The sequence below is a fragment of the Crocuta crocuta genome, unplaced genomic scaffold (assembly GCF_008692635.1).
Source record: "Crocuta crocuta isolate KB4526 unplaced genomic scaffold, BGI_CrCroc_1.0 scaffold95, whole genome shotgun sequence".
Taxonomy (NCBI): domain Eukaryota; kingdom Metazoa; phylum Chordata; class Mammalia; order Carnivora; family Hyaenidae; genus Crocuta; species Crocuta crocuta.
Window position 1 is genome coordinate 13,784,632 of NW_027530971.1, and position 19,090 is coordinate 13,803,721.

The 19,090-nt window shown below is 38.9% G+C and overlaps 1 protein-coding gene across 2 annotated transcripts in view; it reads right to left on the reverse strand.

Moving 5' to 3' along the window:
• Window positions 1-19,090, reverse strand: part of C5 (complement C5) — an 84,266-nt gene that overhangs the window by 52,676 nt on the left and 12,500 nt on the right. For both annotated transcript variants that reach the window (XM_077769807.1, XM_077769808.1), the window contains exons 5-14: window positions 17,598-17,689; window positions 15,082-15,164; window positions 12,221-12,311; window positions 10,263-10,377; window positions 8,485-8,611; window positions 6,173-6,288; window positions 3,950-4,135; window positions 2,472-2,675; window positions 503-712; window positions 219-371 (exon numbers count right to left, since the gene is read on the reverse strand). In XM_077769807.1, the coding sequence (XP_077625933.1) occupies window positions 219-371; window positions 503-712; window positions 2,472-2,675; window positions 3,950-4,135; window positions 6,173-6,288; window positions 8,485-8,611; window positions 10,263-10,377; window positions 12,221-12,311; window positions 15,082-15,164; window positions 17,598-17,689 (1,377 nt within the window). The remainder of the gene's footprint in view (window positions 1-218; window positions 372-502; window positions 713-2,471; window positions 2,676-3,949; window positions 4,136-6,172; window positions 6,289-8,484; window positions 8,612-10,262; window positions 10,378-12,220; window positions 12,312-15,081; window positions 15,165-17,597; window positions 17,690-19,090) is intronic.

The following is a 19,090-nucleotide window of genomic DNA, read 5'->3' on the forward strand; positions in this document are numbered from 1 at the left end:
CAGGAATATAATTGTCATTATGGTCATGTGCTACTCTTGGAAAACCAAAAGGGATGAATCAGTAACGTGAGGATGGCTTACCTTCCTACGAGCCATTGTTATGAGTGTATTTACAGAAAAGCAGATCCAGTCTTCCCTTACTTCTTCCCCACAACCTACCCTAGGGGCCACACAGAGCCACCCCATGCCCCAGCCACCAAGGCCATGCACCACTTAACTCTTTCCAGAGGTTTCTTGGCTCTTCTTTGGAGTGCATATATAGCACTGTCCACTGCTGATAAAGCCACCCAGGAACTCGACTCAGTTGCCACATTAAGAGATACAGGTTGGGCGGGAGAATATGACATATCTGTACTTGGAGACAGATGAACCTAAAAGATCATTTGGAAAAGAAAAGAAAAGAAAAGGTTATCTGCATGAGACAAAACTTCACAAGTAGTTATATTCACAGTCTCCTTTATTCAGAAGAACATCTGATTGTGACTCATAATTTGTGGCTTACCTGGAGCTGATTGCCACACTTTTCTTCGATATTTATCCAGACTGAGTCAGATACTAACTCTGCTGTCTGCTCTCCTGTGACGATGTAATAGACCAGGAGACGGGCTGAAGGAACCATGTTTTGTGTCACTGGAATGTTTATGTTTTGATAGGTTGAATCTGGAAATTTCTCTCTTGTGCCAAAGTGAACAATTTTGCCCTTAGATAAAATCTAAAAATAAATAGCAGTAGTGACCATTAAAAAACAAAAGCTTTGCTTCAAGATGGAGCTTGGAGCTGGAGTAGAAATTATGTTAAAGATAAAGAAAGTTAACAAGTATGGGCCTGCTATGTGTCAGGGACGTTTCTGTTTACTAATTCTTCTCTTTCTCACAAGAATTGGTAGGATAGGAATATTACCTCCCACTGTGCAGATAGATAAAGGGACTGGGACTCAGGAATTAGCTAAATGTCATAATGACTTTAGCTCAAAATCACATAACTAGGAAATCAGAGAACTAAGATTTGACCCCAAATCTGTTTAAAGTCATCACACTGTCACTAAAATCTCTTGTTTTATTGGTTAAAACAAAATAGATGCATTAGTAGAGTGCATCTTATTTGGGAATTAAGATTTTTAAAATTATTAAAAAAATTTTTTTCCTTTAATGTTTATTTATTTTTGAGAGGCGCAGGGGGCGGGGAGGGGCAGAGAGAGAGGGAGACACAGAATCTGAAACAGGTTCCAGGCTCTGAGCTGCCAGCACAGAGCCTAACGCAGGGCTTGAACACAGGAATGGCGAGATCACAACATAGGCCAAAGCCGTATGCTTAACCCACTGAGCCACCTACATGCCCCCCCCTTTTTTTAACTTTTAATGTTTATTTATTTTTGAGAGAAAGAGAGAGAGAGAGAGCAAGCAGGGAGGGGCAGAGAGAGAGAGGAACACAGAGTACAAAGCAGGCTCTGAGCTGTCAGCACAGAGCCTGGCATGGGGCTCAAACCTATAACCTGTGAGATCATGACCTGAGCTAAAGTCAGATACTTAGCCAACTGAGCCACCAGGCACCCCTGGTAACTAAGTTTTAAAGCCAGATAGTAGGTTCTGTATTGGAGGCATATAGTTAGAAAATAAGTTACAAATCACATGAAGTCAAAATACAAATCACATGAAGTCAAAATGTCCTCAAACTTAAATTGTCCTGGGAGAGCAGGACTTCATATGTGGTTCTGGTGCAGAGTTCCTAAACAGGTCCCATAGTTCTTCATCTGTCAACGTGAGCTGTATACCTTACCTACTTTTTAAAATTTCTTTCTCAAAAATGTTGAAAAAGCTATCACCACCTGTTTGTCCTGGCCACTGGACTAATTCATTCCATTTCTTTGGAGATGTTAGGAAGCCCTTAACATTTCCCCCACCTTCTGTCCTAGGTTTCACGTATAGGCTTGAATGGCCACCTTTGTTTAATATAAGGGATGTAATAGGGATGTTGCTAATGGGTAGAACTGGGGTAGATATCATATGACTCAGCTCTTAAGAGCAGGATTTGAGTCTCCCTTTTATGCCAATGAAATGCACATTTTGAAATAGGTTTGGGTCTGTAATCTTTGGCCGTGAAAATAGAGCAGAGGTAATGTGAGAATTTAATCAGTCTCTGTGGAGTAATCAGGCTCTCTTTGGGGAAAGGCATATCAGATAAGGAATCAGAGGTTCCCAGTTCAAACAAAAAAATCTTCATTTTCCAAGCTGAGTGACCACGGTGAACCTCTTAACCTTTCTGTTCCTCAGTTTCCTCACCTGGGAAGTAGTCATAAAAATCACAGCCCATCTCAAAGGCTTTTGAAAAAAATGATTGTCAAATTGAATTATGCTCTTGAAAATACTTTGTAAAAACAAATGTAAGGGGTCATTCTAATGTTCCTCATAAATAAAGAGAAATGTTCCAGGTGGGGGAATTGATAGTTGTAAATCTATCATTACTGTACTTACCAAGTAATTATAGTGAGTTATTTTGTTAATATATGGACTTCTGGGGGTAACAATAATATTCAGATATTCTCCCACAAGCAAAGGTTTATAGTTTCCAGTCCAGTCAATATAAAGGTAACTTTGGCTGAGAGATGAATATGCTATTGCTTGGTAATCTTTGCTGGCCTGATTGTCTTCTGGAAGATCTGGGTCTTCAGTCTTGACCTGAAAAGGAAAATGTCAAAAAAGACATGTGGACTGTGATGAAATATTTTCTATGGAACATACCTTGTGAATTTCTTTCTTTGTTTTATAAATTTCTAAATTTCAAAACACCAAATGCCGAAGAAAAAACAAACCCTCCACTACTCCAATGTTTGTACAGCTGTGGTATCAAATAACTTTACAAAGACTATGGACGATAATTGGAATAATATGGGGCTATGAGCTACAGTGGGAAAGTCTGGTGAAGGGAAGGGGGAAAGATGCTCCTGGAACAAATACTGGCACCCTTCCTGAAATGTCATGGCAAGTTGGGGACTCCTCTTCCCATGGGTTGGCAGGGATTGGGGGGTAAGAGGAGGGTAGCAATGAAGAGGCCTTGAAGACTGGGGACAGGAATTGTAAATGAACATCAGACTTTCTGGTCCAGTTTCATTGTGAAGTGGCAACATGTAGGTGTTTTTATAAATACGGAATGGGGCAGAAATTATGTCATGGCAGTAATATCCACCTTTGACAGAAAAGGGGTTATTAGCTCATGCTCTGGAGTGAGCTATGTATTGGTTTGCATCTCAGGGCCGCAATTTATTAACTCTGGATAAGTTATTTAATCACAAGAGAGGTTAGAAACCTAATTTCCACAGCTACAAAATGGCAAAGATAATATTCTCTAACTCAGAGCTAACTAACTGGGTATTAAATGTGTCCAACGTAAAGCTCTTAGCATTTCCTAAGTGCTTAGTAGATGGTAGTGAATGTATGCATGCCATTGTCATAAATGTCCATTATTAACTTATTTTGGGGGGTGGGGTGGGGATTGAGAACTTAAACATTTGTTGCTGAGAGAGAAGCCTGTTAACTGAGCTCTAAGGTAGAGTGGCTTATGCAGCTAGGAAAAAGGGAGGCATCCACGTTTGACCTCTGTGTTCCTGAAAACAGATAAAAAAGGTGGGTGAGGGAGATGATGTTTCTACCACTGACTTGCACTGCTATACCTATTCTGAAGCTTATAGATTAGAATAGTCTTACTAATGTAAGAGAAAATCATTAATTCCCAAATAAAAAATGATATATTTATCTTCCTCCAGAACCAGTCAATGGATTAGCATATTGCCTCTAGTGATTTTTTTTTTTTTTTTTTTTTTTTTTTTTTTTNTGTGGACCTGTTCTCTGGACTCATGTTTAAAATCTGCTGCATCTGTTCTGCACACTAGCCAAAACACACAGTCAAAAAGCACACATTGTCCCAGAAAATTTAACAGGAGAATTCAGCTCACGTTAAACTCCAGCATCCTTGTTCCAGATGGAAGATTAACTATAAACGAAGCTACTCCATCATTGGAATGTGTTACGCTTTTCATCAACTCCAAGTTAGACATTTCTTGGTTTACATCGATGGTTTGTGCGCTCAGGGTCACTGGGACCCCTCCTACCAACTGGTCTAATGAATCCTTAACTTGCACCTGTTTGCCAGAACAATTCAGATCCATTTCAGCAGCTCATCATTTTTTTTAAGCAGAACAATTTCCGAAATAATTTTTCTTCCTCCCCACCAAAGTATAAATTATTCACATTTAACTCAGTAGAGAGAGGTATGTTCTCAGATTATAGAAAGGTTTGATTCTATTTAGATACTTCAAGCATGTACAAAGCTGGCTTTAGCTTGGTAAATTGTTTTAAAAGCCAGTGACCCACAGTGAATATTAACACATTTTAATTATACTAAAGTTGATATTTAATAGTAACATGTTTTCACAGAATAAAAAAGTAAAACACTCTGTTCTAGCGTAAAAAAAATTTTTTAATGTTTATTTTTTAAATTTTTTTTAATGTTTTATTTATTTCTAGGAGAGAGAGAGAGAGAGAGACAGCGTGAGCAGGGGAGGGTCAGAGAGAGAGGGAGACACAGACTCTGAAACAGGCTCCAGGCTCTGAGCTGGCAGTCAGCACAGAGCCTGACGCGGGGCTCGAACCCACGAACCGTGAGATCATGACCTAAGCGAAAGTCGGACGCTTAACTGACTAAGCCACCCAGGCGCCCCTTTAATGTTTATTTTTAAGGAGAGAGAGAGAGAGACAGAGCATGAGTGAGGGAAGGGCAGAGAAAGAGAGAAGGAGACAGAGAATCCAAAGCGGGGTCCAGGCTCTGAGCTGACGCAGCACAGAGCTGACGCAGGGCTTGAACTCACGAGCTGTGAGATCATGGCCTGAGCCAAAGTTGGATGCAAAACTGACTGACCCACCCAGCCGCCCCTTGTTTTAGCTTTCTAAGTTAAGGACAGGGAACAAAAATTTCCATCTTAAAAATATAACATGTACTATATATAGTGAAATATAAAATACTAAATAAAATTTAAATAGAAAGTCAAATGAACACATTAAAGCTATAGTACCAACACTTTAAAAAAGAAAAGTGGAGGGAGGAGAGAAAATATTAAAAAGGAAGGAGGAAGCAGAGAGAGAGAGAGAGAGAGAGAACAGAGAAGCAAGGACAGAAAGAGCCAAAATGGAAAGGACGAAGAATAACACAGAGAGAAGAGATGAGACAGTTATGTGCAAAGACCACAGGGGCAGACTGAAAAGTACAGAAATGCAAACACAGATAAGACACACAGGAAGTAAAAAATGGGGAGAGAAAGGGGATTTATTTTCAAGAAATGATATTTCTGTTTTAAAGCTTTTGAAGAATATGCCACCAAATAATTTTAAATGTTAATATTTATTTTACTGGGTTTTTTTAATTGTTTCTTTTTGAGAGACAGAGAGCCACAGAGCATGAGGTTGGGGGGCGGAGCAGAGAGAGGCAGACACAGAAACCAAAGCAGGCTCCAGGCTCTGAGCTGTCAGCACAGAGCCTTCCACGGGGCTCGAACTCACAAACCGTGAGATCATGACCTGAGCCGAAGTCGGACGCTTAACCAACTGGGTCACCCAGACACCCCAAATGTTAGCATTTTTTTTAAACTATAGATTTCTGGGGGCGCCTGGGTGGCTCAGTCGGTTAAACTTCCGACTTTACCTCAGGTCACGATCTCACAGTTTGTGGGTTTGAGCCTCCACGTCGGGCTCTGTGCTGACAGCTCAGAGCCTGGAGCCTGCCTCAGATTCTGTGTCTCCTCTCTCTGACCCTACCCTGCTCACGCTGTTTGTCTCTCTCTCAGAAATAAATAAAACATTAAAAAAAATTTAAAAAAAACTATAGACTTCTGGTGTTTTATTTACACATAACTCAATGCAATGCTTTTTAAGGGAATGCCTACCACAGGCTACCTAACTACCTACTACATACGGGCACTTGCTCTACGGGCTGAAACAACTCTGAGGCTGAAGCTGGCTAGCATTTTCCCACCTCCTTCTGCATCTATAGGAGCGGCAGGTTTTATAAAACGAATTCCTCCTGTGATTCCCTTCCCCAGCACCCCTCCCCTGTTTGCCATCCCCGTGCTTTCTGTAAACAGAAAGAGACAATCATATTCAGCAATCTTCCCTCCTTCATCTACCTTGATAGAATATGGAATCCCAGGCTTCACAAAAAGAGGAGTGGCAACCAAATTCAGTTTGTAGGGAGAGAGGACATATTTGATGCCAGGAATTTCTGCCTCTTCAGAAAATCCACCTAAAGAAATGACATGCATCACATTGACCTTTTTAAGGAATATGCCAATCCCTATGGGGATCTATTTTACCTGTGTATGTGTCCACAGACTTACTCATCCATTCCTGCATGCATTTATTTACCAGTAGTCTTGGTTCAAAGGGGGTAGTGTAGAGAAAAGTTTAGACCTCAGGTGTGTCCAAAGCCTTATCCAAGGCTTGTGCAAGGAGAGTTACAGGGTTGGACTGGGGAGGAAGGTGAGGAAGGGACACCACTTTTTCTCAGTGGCCTGAGTTTTGGGTGAGTACGTACAAGGGATTGTGGAGAGAGGGAAAGGACCAGGCAGTGAACTTTGCAGGGATTCACCTATAGAGCACAGGGGTATAGAGAGACATGGAGAAGAAGACAGAAAGAGAGTGATTGAGGTAGAGGGAACCCTGAGAGTCCACTAGCAAGGGCCCAATAACATACAAAGCTCCAGTGACTCCAGAGTGCTTTCCAATATTACATCCTTAACACCTCTATGCATATTCTATACTTCGGCAACCTGATAATCAACCGGATAACCTCAAAGATCAAGTCTTGTCTGCTAACTGTGGTATGTCCTCTCTATGGACGGTGTCCCACTTCTCCCCCATCTACATTCCCATCTACATTCCTGCCTCAAAACCCAACTTATCCTTCAAGATCGATCATTTTCAGGGTGCTGTACTTGGTTGCTCAACAATCATCTAGGAGCTCACCTTCCTCTGAAGGTCACCGTCCTCTGAAGCATTAGGTACTTTGCCTAGAGTGCAATAGAATTAATTCCTGCTTATGACAGAATTCTTTGTTTACCTGTCTTACAGCTGATGCTAGTTTGTAAACTACTTGAGTGCTGGGATTATACATCATTCATATTTGTAAGCCTGTATGTTTAGCAACACTCTTTGAATATCTCATAAATGTAGCTTAAACTGAATTTATTTGAAATAAATTGAGAAAAAATAAAAGTAAAAAATAAACATTAAAATAAGGTCAAAAAGTAACATCCTGGGCAAGGATTATCATTCTCCAACACCTATGGATCATCTGATAAATACAAGGTACTCAATAACCGGATAATTATCTCAATTCTTTATTGTACTACCTTTGAAGGACAAATTTAAGGAGGTGGAAGGGACCTTAGGGATCATCTAGTCTACCTCTCATTTTGCCAAGAAAAAGGTGGGGGGGGGGCTAGTGTGTTTAAATAATTTGTTCAATTTAGTTTAGGGGTTTAATATAAACCTGAAAATATAAAGAACATCAGTAATCAAGACACCAGAAGTTAAGACAAATTGACCTAATTTGGAGTAATAATGAATGACTATTACAAATGACTGGAGTCGGGGTTGAGAGCACTAGATAAGTTTTAAGGATGCTATGAAAGTAGTAGGTGGAAACAAGAAGAAAGAGAAGGAAAAGAAGGAGGAGGAGGAGAGGGAGGAGGAGGGGAAGGGGAGGGAGGGAGGAGAAAAGAAGGTAGAGGGGAAGGGGGAGGAGGGGCGGTTAACACCTTAGGTGGTATTCAATAGCTGACAGGTATTACTTTCTTTTAAATTTTTAATGTTTATTTATTTTTGAGAGAGAGACAGAGTGCAAGCAGAGGAGGGGCAGAGAGAGAGGGAGACACAGAATCCGAAGCCGGCTCCAGGCTCTGAGCTGTCAGCACAGAGCCCAACGCGGGGCTCGAACCCATGGACACAAGATCATGACCTGAGCAGAAGTGACATGCTCAATTGACTGAGCCACCTGACTGACAGGTGCCCCAACAGGTGTTATTTTAAGTACTTTGCATACAGTTACTCTCTGATCCTCACTACAACCCTATAAGGTATATGCTATTACTGTACCCATTTTGGAAACATTACCTCCGACCTTATCAAACATTTGTATATACCTAATGTCATTTAGATTTTTATTCTTACTGGGTGAGAACATTGGGGTGCTAGATGTTCAAGCCAGATAGTCTGCCAGGCTACTCAAGACATCACTTGGGCAGGTGCTATCCCAATTTTGCACGTGGGTGATAGAGACCCCATGATAGAGTGGCAGGGCTTTACTCTAATCTGTTTTTAATGATGTGAAAATAATACTTAACTATGGAGGAAAATAAAATATGAAAGAATTATAGAAATTATTTATACTTTTAATATGCTGTATAAATATTATTCAAGTAAAAAACAAAAACCTTACCTGTAGACTCTATGACTGTTACACCAATATAAAGGTACTTGTTGTTTAAATCTTCCAGACTTGCATAGGACAGTTCCTTAACTGCAACTTCAGAGTTAAATGTGACTTGAGCAATTCCATTTATCAACTTTTAAAAAAGGGAAAATGAAAGAAGTATTTCAGAGACAAACTTACTGGGAAAAGTTAACAAAATCTGCCTTTACTAGCTTCTAAATAGAAGGCAACTTTCAGAGGAATAGTTTATTGTCACACCAGTAAGTAGAGTGAATGATGGAGTTGACAGTTGAGCCCAGAATACTATTTTGTAACTTAATTTGTATAGATGTATAGGAAGAGTCTTAAACACTATATGGTTCAACAAGTTTTGTTGTTGTTATCTGTTTTTTGTTTTTTATACTAGCTGACGCAGATTCTCTCTTCAAATCTTTGAGTTATCATCCATCTTTCTGGGCCTGCTTTTAGTTTACTCCTGAGAGTTTGTTGGGTTTTGTGATAGTTAATTTGGGCTTTACTGCATACACATCAAAACACTCATTTAAAAACACATATGGGTAAAGGGATATAAAGCTAAGTCATATTATATTATTTAATTATTAACTACAACAACAGTGAAATAGATGTTGCCTTATTTTTCTTCTAAACTTGAGTAGCTTGAGGCCAGGGACTTTTGTCTTATTTACCTTCAAATCTCAATATCCAGCATGAAATCTCACATTAAAAAGAGGTATTTGATTTATAACTTGAATAAATAAAACTCTGGAAAAACATAGGTTAAATACCTGACTATACAAACCACACGAATATGCAAGAGTCAGCAGAATGACATGAGCCCTTATCATCTGAGGTATACTGTAGAGAACTCTGAACAAGGGATAAGGGGGCCAGGACTCTAATCTGAGCTCCAGCAATCACTAGCCCTTGACCCTGGACAGATAACTTCCCAATGAGTTCATCCACTCAGAAATATTCATAGAGCACCTACTGTTTGCCAGGAACCAGGTTGGCTCTGGGCATATAATAGGAAAAATTTAGATGCACAAAGAGTTTAGTGTAGAGAATGAGAGAGAAGGAAGTAAACCATTGTAGTAAAGAAGGGCTTCTCAATCTCAGCCCTGTTGACATGTTGGATAGGATAACTTATTGTTGGGGCTGCTCTGCACATTGCGGGAATTGGGCAACATGCTGGCCTCTATTCACTAAATGCTAATTGTACCCTCCTCCTTCCCAGTTGTGACGACCATAGATGTTTTCTGGACATTGCCAAATGTGCCCTTTGGGGTAAACAACATCTCTGGTTGAGAACACTGTCATAAAGTATGATACACACTCCAGTAAGGGAGGCTGGAGACCCAGCAGGGGCAGCCAACCTAATTTACAGGAGTCAGGGAGACTTCCCAGAGAAAGGGTGTTAACTCTGAGACTTAAAGAAAAGAAAGGATTATCGAGGCCACAAAGAGGCAGAAGCCACAAAGGGGAAGAGCATTCCCAAGCAGAAGGAATGGCATTGCAAACACCTGGAGGCAAGAGAGACTAGTGAAAGTTCCAGGAACTAGGTAGAGGGGAGGAGGAAAGGGCATGAGATAGGCTGCTGAGGGGAGCTGATGTCACTGCAAGTGGACTTTATCCTGAGGCCCAGGAGAAGCCAAGAGAGCATTTTAGCTTCAATTTCCACACCTGTGTAAATGAGGGGTTGGACTAGATGATTTGGAAGTGACTTTTCTCCAGCCTTCATGATGCATCTTTAGGTACAAGTGAACGTATGTGTCTTAACATCTTACCATTGTGTTTTGCAAGGCTTTTTGCATCATTTCTTTTTGATCATCTTTTAAGTCGTCTTTTATTCCGAAGGTGACATAAACTTCAGCCTCAGTGACAACTTTATTATAAAAATATCTGCCAAGCAATAATATCATAAAATTGTTTTGCTAACGTGGGTACAATAATAAAATTCAGATCAAAGGTAACAATTTGAAATTACATAAAGCACTTGATACACTTTAAAGTGTCTTCCATCCACTGTTACATTTCATCCTCATAAAACTATAATAATAAAGCCGAAGTGCGGATTTTTATTACCTTGTGCTAGATGAATAAACGGATCTTGAGGAGATCAAAAGACCTCAGGTCCGGAATCAGGACACTTACTTCCTTGATGATTGTGATATCAGTAGGGCGCTGTCCCTATCTTCTTTCACATCTTTAAAAGCAGCACGTTCAATCTCATTGATAGGGGAGATAAGTTCTTTTTTAACATTCTAACTTCCTATTTCCTTTTTAAATGTAGAATTAAAGTGAAGCTAAAAGAAATTTGCCACACAGAAAATATTACTATAGCTAGAGCTAACCTCTCTTATCCATAGTCGGCAGAAATAAAGTGTCTCCATTAAAAGAAGCCAGTTTGTTAATTCTCTATCAAATGAGACTTTACGTTGGTTTAGACTAAGTAACACTCTATCTTAGGTATAAATGCTAATAAGAAAGGCAGTGTAGGATAGTGTTGAAGGGCCTGAACCCTGAAACCAGACAAACCATGTAACTTCTTAGCTGTGGTATCTTGGGAAAATTACTTAACATGTATGTACCTCTGTTCATTTGTAATATGGTGACAGAAATAGTAACTATCTCATAGAGATTTCATAAGGATTAAGTGAGCTAATATATACAGGGTTCTTAGAAAGCTGCTCAACATATATAGTTATGCAAATTGGTTATTGTTACTAATAATGATATTATATTGTCATTTTTAAATGACCTGAGCTTTTGTGGGAGATTGCTTGCGAAACTAACTTCCAGTTCTCCACTGCCCCATATACCCACCACCTTTGGAGTTCCTTATGGGTGAAAGGTATTAAAGGGCATCTATTTCCTGTGGGCTGGTCATGTAACTTGCTTTGGACAAAAGAATGTGGTAGAAGTGATGGACTTTCATGCCTCCATATTCTTTCTCTGAGCATTGCTGCTACTACAGGCTAATTTGCTGGATGGTGAGAGATACACATAGTCCAATTGTCTTTGTAGTTTCAGTCAACTGTTAGTCAACTGCCACACATGAAAGTAAGACACCCCCCCCCCCCCAAACCAGCCAGCCCCCAGGTGGCCTGCCTACTGACTGCAGGCACACGGGTGAGCCCAGCTTGCATTCAGCCTGGCCCAGATCAGCAGAACTGCCCAGGGGTCTTGTAAATGGTTGTGGTTGTAAAGTGTTGGTTCTTGAAGTAGTCATGCAGCATTAGCTGGTTGGTTAAGCCATTAAAAAATGACAAGAAGTAAACACTTCATATCCTAGCCTCAATATCCTACATCATGCTGGTTTCTAAAAACACACACTAAACTTAAAACTTTAGGATTTTTTTCTTGCTGTTGAGTAACCAACAAAACTAAAATCAGAATCAGCAAAAAATTGAAACAAGTAAATAAACTATAGGCCTGATGTTTCCTCAGTCAATCCCAAAGTCATGGAAAACACTGCCAATAAATCACAGATCTCAGCAATATATATGTGTATTAGATCAACACATCATACACCTTAAATTTGCACAATGTTACAGGTCAATACTATCTCAATAAAGTGGGTGGGGGGAATCACACTTCTCACTTTGGGCAACTATCACCAACCAGAGTTGGCACTCAATTTAGCTGGATAATCTGGAGAAAGAAAGAAAGAAAGAAAGAAAGAAAGAAAGAAAGAAAGAAAGAAAGAAAGAAAGAAAGAAAGAAAGAAAGAAAACTTTATTACCTTGCTTTTATAGTAATTTCAAAATGATTGAAGTCCTTATAGCCAATGAAACTCTTTTCTGGTTCTATTGAGATAGAAAAATGTGGCAACACTGAAAATAAAAACAAAGAGGCAATTTTACCATTTAAATTAGAATAGCCTTCTTTCTGATTGAGTTGGACAAGCTGTAATATCAACACAACATTCATCTTGTCATCATCATCCTCCTCATCATCATTGTCAACAATATCTGTGGGAGACCTCCTCCTCTACCAATCAGAGGTCTATCCAGTTCTATGTACCAGAAGCACTTTGCCTACACTTTGATTATAGCATTTATTCAATAGAGTCTGGGCTTCTTGAAAACCAAAAAGACTGTATTCCCTGTATCCTTATATCTCTCCCCCTCCTACCCCTCTCACGAGTCTTAAACACAGTGTATGCTCCATGAGTTTTCTTAAGTTTAAAATAGAAAAGGAAAACTCATGCTGCTTTAACTGTTCCCTTTTTTGTCTTGTAGATAAATCCATCCAGTGTCCAAATTCCAACATAAAACTCTAACTTTATTCAAGAAGAGAAAGCTTATAATTAGCTAAAAGAAAGAACACCCATGCAAAATTTAAAATTAGGGCAGATGGAAGGAGTTCTCTCTCTCTCTCTCTCTCTCTTTCTGGTATCTTGATTGCCCAAGAGAAAAGAATTCCACCTGTCAAAATGGCACTGCCTTCTCTTTATACTAAGATTATGTAGCAGGGCTTATGGATTCTTTATTAATTTTTTCTTAAGAGAGAGAGTGCTCGAGTGGGGGAGGAGCAGAGAGAGAGAGGGAGAGAGAGATCCCAAGTAGGCTCCATGCCCAGTGCAAAGCCCAATGTGGGGCTTGATTCCATGACCCTGAGATCATGACCTGAACTAAAATCAAGAGTTCAACACTCAACCAACTGAGCCACCTAGGGGTCCCATGGATTCTAGTTCTGTTAACCAACACAACTGTTAATAGAAAATTGGGTAACTGGGTAGCTCAGTCAGTTAAGTGTTCAACTCTCGGTTTCAGCTCAGATCATGATCGCATGGTTCATGGGATGGAGACCAGCACTGGGCTCTGTGCTGATAGCATGGACCCTGCTTGGGATTCTCTCTCTCTCTCTCTCTCTCTCTCTCTGCCTCTTCCCTGCTCATGTGTGCACACACTCTCTCTCTCTCAAAATAAATAAATAAATAAATAAATAAATAAACTTTATTAAAAAAAAAGAAAATTGGGTAATTGAGTGGCCCTGATATTATGGACAAAGACTGACACATAAGTGTCAGTGAGACAGTTGGGTTCAGGTATGGACTGTGTTTGCTCGATGGAGAAGTCTAGAAATAAAGGAGGAATGCACTTCATTGTTCTAGGGTACATTCCTATGTTATCAAAGAAGAAGGTAGGTGTGTTCTCTCTATGATATGAGGTAGAGGAAAACATTTCACCTTTTCATCTAATACCTACTAGCTGTGTGGCAGGCACACTCCTATTAACAGGGATACCCCAGAGAACAGAAAGACACAAGCCCTGGACTTAATGAGCTCATAGTCAAGCAGTAAAGATGGTGGTAAGCAAATAATTACACAGAAAAACGCCTATACCACAGTTATGAAAACTAATATGCATTACAGGGAATCCTTCCCAGGAAAGAGAAGTTAAGATTTGCTGAATAAATGGCTTTTCAGCTGAGACTTGAAACATGAGTAGAAGTTGGCTAGGTAATGGGGGAGGGGAAGAGTGTTCTGTGCAGATGGGACATTGTAAGGCTGAAGAGGAGGTAGGCAGGGGCCAGCTCAAAATAAAGATTTTGGTTTTGATTAGCAAAGGAATGAGGAGCTATTGGAGGCTTTTCAACAGAGAAATAACATGATGAGATTTGCATTTGAAGATTATTTTGGCCAATACCAAGTGATAATAGTTTGGAAGAAGGGGTAGCACTTAGGAGACTTTTGCAGTACTCCAGGGTGGGGCACGGGGCTGGTGATGAATTGATGAGAATGACCTCAGATGGTAAGAGGTGGATGAATTCTAGATACACACGGGAAGCAGCAAAAATACTTGGAGGAAAGGAGATCAGATAGGATTATAGGTTATTGAAACCCTATTATCTCTGAAGCTGTTTCAGTATAACAAATTGTTTTTTGTCACTGTTCTGTTTGCCAATTGTTAAAATCTGTGCATTTATTCTCCACATTATTATAAGTCTCCTGGAGGAATAAAAAATGACTTCAAGCAAAAGAAAGTTAAATTTGATCTCAGAGCACATAAATACAAAAACAACTGTAAGAAGGGAAAGATAAGCTATTTATATGTTAATTATTAGTCTATTGATATGATTGATTTCAAAATAAGAATATCTTAAATTTTCAGATAACTATATTAGAGATTAGTGAGTCAGGAGGAAAATAGTACTGAACTAGAGGGGTGGAAACCCAATCGTTCTGGTTCTCTCACTAGTTGGTTGTAATGACTTGAGTAAATTATTAGTTTTACTGGTTTTGCTCACTTCATCTCAGTCTACTTAAGTTTCTCCTAAAATCATAATTTTTGACCTTCATTAGTCAAGCTCCCTGGGGGACTAGATCTCTTCTGGCTCTGTGATGAGGAACACAAGTCCAGAAAGGTTTGTGAGTTTATTGGAGGGAAATGGAGGGTAACAAAGGCATGCTGGAGCTGAAGCCTAAGCCTTCCAACATCGAGCACTGCCCCCCACCTCCTCAACCACTGCTTCCAAGCATGCCAGCCAGGCTGCCTCATCTTCATCTCGGGGTGATTCTGCGGCAAGTTCACTAATGGAAAGCATTATTGCAAAAACACTAACTTTTTTACAGGTAAACTTTTAATGATCACAAATTACCATATTCTTTAATTTCAAAATATGCGGTTGCAGTCGTTGAAAATTCCTCTTTATATTTAGCTTGGATTTTCCACACACCGTATCTGTGGAAGCAAAATATTTAAAATTATAGATGTCATCAAAAAGTTTTAATATGCCCAGAGGAAATCTAATCGATTCGTGCTTTAAAGAGGAGAAAGTAAGTAGAGATGTATTTAGCCTTAGTAATATATTTTATGTAGAACTTTAAGTAATAAACAGAAATAATTGAGTATTTTCAGGATAATAGGAGTTGCTTAGTAATTAGTTCTTCATACATTGCTATTTTTTTCAGGTGTTTTGATTTCAGGCTTTGATTTGAAGAGCTTATGAAACTTGAGGATTAATTTAATTAATCTGGACCATAATTATACTAACATAATACTAAAATCACACTAGAGTAGGACAATGTCTATAGAAACATATAACAAGTCGAGCTTATCCAGATGATATAACTCACACCTCACTAAAAGAAGTTATGGTTAGAGATAAAGCATGGTTCATTTAAAGAAGAAAATGACCTGGGATTAATTAACAATCTCCATTTAAAAATATTTACTGAGCACTGGAGTAAAAACTGGAGATAAAAATGAACAAAACAGAAGAATTTCTGTCTTCATAGAGCTAATAGTCCATGGGATTTCCAATTGCCATTTTTCCATTTACTGGTAAATTGGATTTGGGCAAGTTGCTTCACTTCATTTATGAAATGAGAAAAGTAGTATTTATCTTGCAGGTTGGCGATGCAATCAGTATACTTAATATTATAACTATCATCATCATCATCATCATTATTAATTCAATGAATATTTGCCAAGTGCCTGTTAGGTTTAAGTACTGAAGATACAACAGTGGGAAAAAACAGACAAAACAAAGAGGCAAATAAATAAATGTGATGTTGAGATAAGTACCATGAAGTAAATAAACAAGAGAGTAAAGAAGAAAGAGAGAGAGAAGCACTATATTAGATTGTGCATCCAGGAACAGCCTCTTTGAAAAGGGAGCATTTACTTTGTGTCCTAAAGAATGAGAAGAAGCCAGCCTTGTGAAGAGCAAGATGAAGCACATTCTAAGCAGAGGGGACAACATATGCAAAGGTACTGGGGTAGAAAAGTAGTGATCATGAGAGGCTACCATGTCTGACATATAATCTGTCAAGGAGCAAATGTCACAGGATAAAGTTGGAGAAATGATAATACTTATAAGATAATAAGATCAATCTGTCATAGAACATGTAGTATTTTCAAGGAAGTATGCAATATAAAAATTAAATCCCCAATTTCACTCAAATTTCTAGAAAATCTTCAGTGAATTAATTGCAAACAGCAAATTAACTGCAAACTTCCTTCCAGAGGTCAGAAAAATGACCATAAGGAGATGTTACTTTAAAGTTATATTTAGCCATTTATAAGTACAATTATTTGTCTTACTCTATGATAAGTTCCATGAAGGCAGGGACTGTGGATTATTCATTTCTATTTTGTGTATTCATGTGCTTTGCACATACCAGGAATATGTTCACTAAACATTTATTACACTGAATTCTGTTTAAACATGTTCTTAAATATATTTTTTAAATGTTTACTTATCTATTTTGAGAAAGACAAAGAGAAAGAGAGAGAGGGAGCAGGGGAGAAGCAGAGAGAGAAAGACAGAGAATCCCAAGTAGGCTCTGCACATGGGACTTGAACCCATGAACCTGAGATCATGACCTGAGCTGAAATCAAGAGTTAGATGCTTAACCTACTAAGCCATCTAGGTGCCCCTTTAAATCAGGGAGAAAGAAAGAAAGAAAGAAAGAAAGAAAGAAAGAAAGAAAGAAAGAAAAGCAGGAAGAAGGAAGAAAGAGAAAAAGAAAAGAAATGGCTCTGAGAACACTCTCCCACTCTCCTTCTTGAAATCTGCTTTCCAGTAGTCCATACAGACAAAGACTATGAAAGACCAATATTTTTATAACTCTTAGAGCAAGGCATGGGACCATACCAGACTTTTAGACTGACAATCTCTTAGATTCCTTGAAGGGCAGAGGGTTGATAGTTTTAATCAAAAGAAAAATATCCTGGGGACTACTTCTGCCTCTTCCAAATTTTTATTTCTTTATATAAAGAGGATTCATGAGAACTATTGGGGGGGTTTTGTTTGCCAGAAACTGAGCCTCACTTCTCATTAGACTTAACATTATTTTTCAAACTTACATTGTATCCTTTTTGTCTAAAAATTTTTTGGGGTCTTTCTACTTTATTATTTATTTTAATTTAATTCCAGGTAGTTAACACACAGTGTTATATTAGTTTCAGTGTACAATATAGTGATTTAACACTTCCATACATCTCCAGGGGCTCATCACAAGAGCACTATTTTGCATAGCCTCCTTTCTTTCACACTTATGCCCTTCGTTAGCACTAGGTGGCTCCATTTGACTGGTTATCTGCCTCACAACCAAAAGTTCCAGATGTGCTTTTTAGAGAAAACTTATATTAACAAATACTTTAAAATACTTAGGATTGGACGGAATCTTGAAGTCAGGAAAAGAGATAATTCCAGTATAATCATTTTCTTCCATCATGTCCACTTCTGATCCTTCAGGATCCTTTGAACAAAAACAAACAAACTCAAACCACATAAGCCACATTAATCAATTGGTGTATACTATCTTTGACTTACTAGAAATATTTACTAACAAATATCTATGCCTCCAAATTAAATATGAAAGAAGAATATCACTTAAATGTTGTGAAGGCAAATATGGTTCATTTAAGCTCACTTTTTAAAATCTCTCCTCCATGTTCTGCCACAGGGGAAGAGAGAGAGAGAGAAAGAGACAGAGACAGAGACAGAGACAGAGAGAGAGAGAGAGGGAGGGAGAGGAGAAAAGAGGGGGAGGGGGAAGGAGGGGAAACAGAGAGAAAGAAAGACATAGAGAAAAAGTGGGGGAGAGAGAAAGAGAGAGAGAGAGAGAGAGGTAGGTTTATATTGATGCTCAGGATATCCTAATCTCACTTATCTGGAAGAGACTCAACTTTCTATCATACAACTAAAAAAACAAGTGTAACGGTAACTGATGTTATAACTAACCAAATGTGAACTTGGACTTATAGGCTTTATAGGCACCACAATCCAAATTCCGTATCTGTTCATTTGAAGTTTTCCAAAGCAAACATGCTATAAAATGCTTTTTAATTAATGAGACATTTTAGAATTGTGCCCTAGGAACATTTTGAACTTGATTAAACACCCAAAATGGTTAAGTAAACTTGAAAGTTTTCATAAAGCTTCCCCTATAAAGTCCCTATTGTGTGTGTGTTTGAAAATTATTGAAAAAAGGTGTTTTTTTTTGTTTTTGTTTTTTGTTTTACTTTCTTTGGACTACATGTAGAGGTCCATTTTGACCTTAATCCAGAAATTTACCACCATGTGCTGTGACTGTGAAATTCATGGTCAGGATTTTAAGGTGTTTTTTTCCCTCTAGTTACAAAGGTCTATTCTGAACAAGTATCAGGATAGCAGCTAGATATCTTCTGGGCTGTTCTTTATCCCTGCAGGTGATCCAGCACAGTGTTTCCATGATGATCTCTCCTGAGCACTATTTTCAGGACACTTCCTGTATACTGATTCTCTGTGGCTCTGGGGTCAGATTCCTCAAACCTCTCTTCCTGCAGCAGCTCATACATGGGATGACTAACATCCAGTCTCCCTTGTACCAGGATTTTTTAGCACTGAAGCTCGACTGGGAGAAATAAAACAAAAAGCATCTGCCCACAACCTCTAGTATTTTCTGACAGTAAAAGAGCATTTGAGCCTCTCCTCACTGTTCCCTTCCAGTCTCCCATACTACTCAGCCAATGTATTTGTGAGCTCATTTCTTACTCCTTCCTGCTGCCATTGGAAAACTCATCCTGTTTCCTACATAGGAAGTTCTCCACTACTTTATACAAATCTGTGTCTATTCCTTTAATTGAAACCTATTCGATTCCAGAAGGATCACATCAAC